Here is a 5,772-nt window from a genome sequence, read left to right on the forward strand (position 1 = left end):
TTCATCATGGTTCACTGCTCATAATATGGCATTCATATGTGGTATCTATGGAAACATAAGAATTTTTAAAGTCACTCTCTTTACTGGGAAGCCATTCACATTTGATCATCATAAAAGAGAAAAGAGGCAAGTATTTTATATTTTCTATATAGATTCTATAAATAATTTTCAATTTCATGAGACAGAATGTTCAGTAACATATGTTTCAGCTATTGGCAACATTTCCATGTGAGTAAATCCTGTCAAACATCCTAAGTACATGGCAGCCCTCTATGTCAATGGCTGCACTGGAGCCCACTATGACCATTATACCCATGTAGTTTCCTGATTTGGTGTGTGATTTACCCACTATGCATATCTCTTCTATTTATAAGATAATGATGATATGTGTGTGGATCTCTTTGGAGGGACAAGAATATCAGATATGCTAATTTCCTTGAAGTGTATAAATGATGCTCCAACTAAGCCAATCAGAGGAGAGTATTGGATATTTTATATGAACCGGGGAATGGTTGGTGAGACTCTGTTGTGTGTTGTCATATCTGTTTATCAGGATTTCTTTTACGGAAGGTGATTCACCTCTTTTGTTATTCCCTGACTGGTCAAACATTCCTGTTTTTGGAACATATTTATGGCCTTAGTATATACCAAATAGATCTCATTACCCTTAATAAACAAAATAAAACTAAAATATGGCACATGGAGACTTTCAAATTGGATCTTCCCTGAAACACATGCATCTACTCCATGGGATTCAGAAATGGGCAGAGCTAGATCCTGCCACAAATTTGGCCTTAAACAGTAGCATTTTGCAGTCTTTTCCATTTCTTCTTCAAAACTCACTGCTCCTGCTATCAACAGGCTCAGAACCTCCTTGGCAAGGAAGAAGGTGTAGCAAGGGTGTTAAACAAGCTACAACCATATAAAAATACCCCTCTCTGGTGGCAATTTCCATGTGTTACAGCAACTGCCTTCTCAAAGATAGGAACCTCATTCCACAGAGTTCATGGAGCACAGGTTATATGGAGGAGAAATTTTCCTGGCAAATAAATCCATCTTGTATTACCCACAAACTTACTGAGAGAAAAGTGGCAATATCATGTACATATCTAAGCATTCTATCTTTCTATTCAAAGACAAGGTGACATCCTTCTGGAGCAGAGGGGTAACTTCTGCTGTAGTCAAGTATTTTGGGGCTTCATGCACACTGATGAATGGATGATGAATCTTAATACATAGATAAACCTCTAAAATACAACTATGTGACATTGGGGGTTTTGTATGAGAATATAGTTCTCTGTAAACTGTGACTTAATTTGTTTGTCCATTTTTCCTTGTGTTCTTGACTTGACAAGAGATTTGTTTAATTTCCTCTTCAGATTTCCCAACATGATGGAGTGCTTCTTCAAGCTGATTGGACTCCTTAGCAGCCTCTCAGCATTGGTGTTTGAAATAGTGAATGGAATCAGCCAATACTGGCGCCTGTGGCAATTCAACAACAAGGTCGTGCAATTTGTGTCCTTTGGCCTGTTCGAAGTTTGTTACCCTCAAGAATTTAATATCTCAGGAACTGTCATTAAAATGCTTGTGCATACCCCTATCAATTCCACCTGGACCATCTCCCCTGAGTTTAAATATGCACAAACACTGTTACTGTGTGCCATTTTGATGAAGCCTATAGTTATGATTTTTGATGCCATTGCCATTAAGATCAGCTGCATGCAAGATCCATTTTTGGAATTGCAGATTTGTTGTTACAAGATCTCCGCCTTAGTGTTGTGTGTTAGTAGCATCTTCACATGTGTGGCTGTGAGCTGGAACCACTTTGTCGATCATTATGGCCAAACATCTCTTGATTTTCCACCTGACTTTCCAGTGAAAAAAGAAGCTTTGATTCACAAACACTATACTGCTGTATTCCCAATAGGGCTTTTGACAGCCAGCATGTCACTAATTGGCGTGATCTTCTATCTCTCTGAGATAAATGCTTTGAAACTGCAGAGTCAGAAGAAGGCCCAGCGTGTTTACATAGTGGCCAATCAAGTGGTCTAAAGTGAGTGATCCTGCATTTGCAGCATGTGTAAGAAGGTCTTTTGAAGAAATTTTCTGTTCATACACAAAACTCCTGCAGTTATGAAACCATTCCAAATAAAGCATCAAATTGATTTTCAGGGTGGTCCTAAATTACTTCCTTCTCTATCTGTCTAAAGTGTTCCTTTCTTTGAATATTTTTACAACCTACATTCTGAAGTCCATGATCATTTGTTCAAAAATTTCCAGCAAGGTGTAACAGAGAAAATTACTGGTGAAATGCAATGTGTGAGATAAGCATAGCAAAGTGCAAGGAAGCCACACATGGACAAAGAAAAACAACTGCATTTCTGTGTTTCTTTGCCCTGTTTAGGTCCTGCTTCCACTTCTGCCACAAAGAAACACAACAATGAGAGTTCATGCGGGAGAGGGTGTGAACAAAGGGAAACACTCCTCCATTTCTGGTGGGATTGCAAACTTCCACAACCAATGTGGAAATCAGTATGATGATTTCTCATAAAATTAGGGATCACTGTAACTCAAGACCCTGCAATACTACTATTGAACATATACCCAAAGGAGGCACATTCACACCACAAGGACATTTGCTCAACTATATTCATAGCAATATTTTCTGTAAATGCCAGATATTGGAAACAGCCTAGTAAACTGGGGCATAAATAATGTGTACCTCAAAGGAGTCAAACCAAGTTTGAAGAACAGATGTTTTAATGAGAGTGTACTCACATGATCGAGTCAGTCCTCTACCACCATGAATACCATGGAACAGAGAGAGCTGCCTTTGTGGGACCCTCATATTTAAGGTCTTGCTAAGTCACTGATCATGCCCTAGTGTGTGTGGTATGTGTCACATGTGCTAGCCCCCAAGAGGATGTGGCTAACATTTCCCCTACTATTCTCCTTTTTGTCTAAATGAGGAATAAAACTTAACAATATAAATTTTCTACCATTAACAATGATAAGGGAATATTACACAAAGTAATAATAATCTACTAATATCCCATCTTAACTATTCTATTCCAACTAAACTTTGAAGTCATATGAAAGAGATGTCCAAGCTTGAATTCCTCCTTCCAAACTAAACCTTTAACAATAGGAAATTAGCCCTAACTAGGTGTCAATTGTGGGGAAAGGGTCATGGTATTCTCCATCCTACTTCCTGCTGAAGGATGCCAACAACCTCATGGAATCCTGTGGGAAGAAATATTAGTGTAATGAAAGTCCTGAATGGGTTATATTCAGTCCATGTTTGGTGGGAGATACTTGATTGAAGGTCCAGGTTGAAGTGCTTATATTGATTGAACTTCTTGTGTTGATTGACATCAGTATGGGAAGTTCTGGCTGGAGTGTCAATTGAAATGAAGCAAGTTGGATAGAGTGTACTTGAAGAGGTGTGGTCCATTTTCTTTCTGGAGCATCCAGGGATTGCTGTCAGACAGGTCTTCATTAGCAGTGTGGGACTCAAACATAAATGTGAGCAGAGAAATGTTTGCTTGTATATGTATGCATACCAGAAAAAGACAAACATGGGAAAATAAGAATTATGAAAGGTTGTATACCTTGAGAGAAAAAGTCTAAGAAAAGGCAAATGACAGTCCCTATTGTTTCCTCTATTCTGTATTACATCAATTGGCTTCTTGATATAGATACAGAAACTATGAAGTTTATTTTAATCATGTGCTTGAATTCAGAGGAGGAAAGCCAAATCCACCTCTAAATCTGGCATTGGTTTAATTTAATAGGGACTAAGTAATAAAGAGAAATAGAGTTTTCTGAGAGACAGCTGTAAAGTTTACCATATGGCACATTCTTTTTTTGATGGTTATAGCTACCTTGTCTTCTTAAGTATCTACCCATAGAGTGTGCTTTGACTTCTGGAGATGACTTTTCCTGTGAAGATAAAAGCAAAACACTTCCCTTTCCTTTGGGAAGTTTCTATACAGCTTATGAGATATACCTTGGTATGTCACCTGTCATTCTTCCAAATCTAGAGGTTTTTCTTTTACGACTCGAATCTTGATTAAATTTGATGGTATCCAAATTTTTCCTTCTCCTGTGGAAGCAAAGGCAGAAACCCCTTCCCCAATGTAACAAATGTCCTGGTGTCCATACAGAAGTCAGTACCTCTATGAAGCATACTGGCTGATTCAGTTCTTCTGTTTTTTCCATAGTCCAGTGTCTTTCTCAACTGTTTGTTCTTTCTCATTGGCATTAAAAAGTTTAGTGTTAATAACGGATTATGTAACCTATGCTTGGGAGGTTTGTTCCCCCAGCCTGTTTGTGGAGCATTTCTTTTAGTGTTCTATTATATCTCTCTACCACTGCTTGTCCTGTAGAATTGTGAGATATACCGGTTACATGCTTTATGTTATAATATTTGAAAAACTGTTCCATTTTAGTAGAGACATATGCTAGAGCAATGTCTGTTTTTATTTGTGCAGGTGTAACCATAAAAGCCATCACCTCTAACAGATGTGTTATGACAGAATAGGCATTTTCAGGGCTAAGATCTGTAGCCCATTGAAATCCTGAAAATGTATCTTTAGTATGATGCACATATTTTAAATTTCAAAATTCTGCAAAATGAAAGACATCCATCTGCCAAACCTCATTTCTCTTAGGATTACAGCCTGCTGGCAATGGAGCTTGGTTATAAAAGGAACCCATATGACAGTTTCTCACTATCTCCTTGGCTTGATGCCAAGTAATGGAGATGCCCTATTTCAAACCTTTGCTATTTACATGATGTTTCTTATGAAATTCTGAGGCCTCTAGCATACTACCTATTAATAAATGATCAATCTCATCATTGCCTTGTGCTAGTGGGCATGGCAGATCCGTATGGTATCTGATATGTGTAATATATATAGTTATTAATTATGTTTCTCATTGTTTCCTGTAATTGTATAAACAGAGAAGTTAATTCTGTATTATCAGGAATAAATTTTCAGTCTCAATGTGTAACATGATTCTCTCTGCATATTGAGAATCTGTAACTATATTAAGAGAATGTGTAAAATCCAGGAGTACCATGAGAATTACATATAATTCTGTCTTCTGTACAGATGTATATAGACTTTGAGCTACTTTACTTACCACACCTGTTTGCTAACCTGCCTTACCTAATTTGTTGGCATCAGTGTAGAAGGTAAGAACTCCAGACATGGGTGTTTGTCTTACAATACATGGAAGAATCCAGATTGTCTTTTGTATCAATTTAATTCTGTCAGTTTTGGGATAATTGTTGCTAATCGTTCCCAAAAAGTCAGTAAGAGCTATTTACCCATATTCATTATGCTTCTACAAGGAGGAAATTTCTTCATTAGTTAAAGCTATTATAACTTCTGCTGGATCCTTTCCAGTCAGTTGACGACGTCTTAATTTGCCCTTTAGAATCAAATCAGAAATCTTTTCTATATATGTCTTTAACTTTTTATTCTGTTTATGTGGCAGAAATATCTGCTCCAATATGGTGTCTTCCCTCTCATCAGAATCCCAGAATGGTATTCTCTGGATGTCAAGATAACCAGAATACAGTGTATAATAAGGTTTATCTGCTATACATGTGCATCCAATATTCTGTTTTCTATCCATTGTACTTCTTTTAAAGCCTCGGTGGATAATATTTGTGGACTGTTTGGTTCCTAATCATTTTCAGGGCCATTTTTAAAAGCTTTAAGCCATGTCTTTCTACCCCAATAACCATCTGTAATTGAGAAA

At 37.4% G+C, this 5,772-nt stretch overlaps 1 protein-coding gene across 1 annotated transcript; it reads left to right on the forward strand.

Annotated features, from left to right (window-relative positions):
• The first annotated feature begins 508 nt into the window (after window positions 1-508).
• Window positions 509-2,052, forward strand: LOC113837523. Its single transcript, XM_027431815.1, has 2 exons — window positions 509-570; window positions 1,356-2,052. Exons 1-2 carry the CDS (start codon window positions 509-511, stop codon window positions 2,050-2,052), a joined length of 759 nt encoding a protein of 252 aa, XP_027287616.1.
• The last annotated feature ends 3,720 nt before the right edge of the window (window positions 2,053-5,772 follow it).

Source organism: Cricetulus griseus, chromosome X, assembly GCF_003668045.3.
Source record: "Cricetulus griseus strain 17A/GY chromosome X, alternate assembly CriGri-PICRH-1.0, whole genome shotgun sequence".
Taxonomy (NCBI): Eukaryota; Metazoa; Chordata; class Mammalia; order Rodentia; family Cricetidae; genus Cricetulus; species Cricetulus griseus.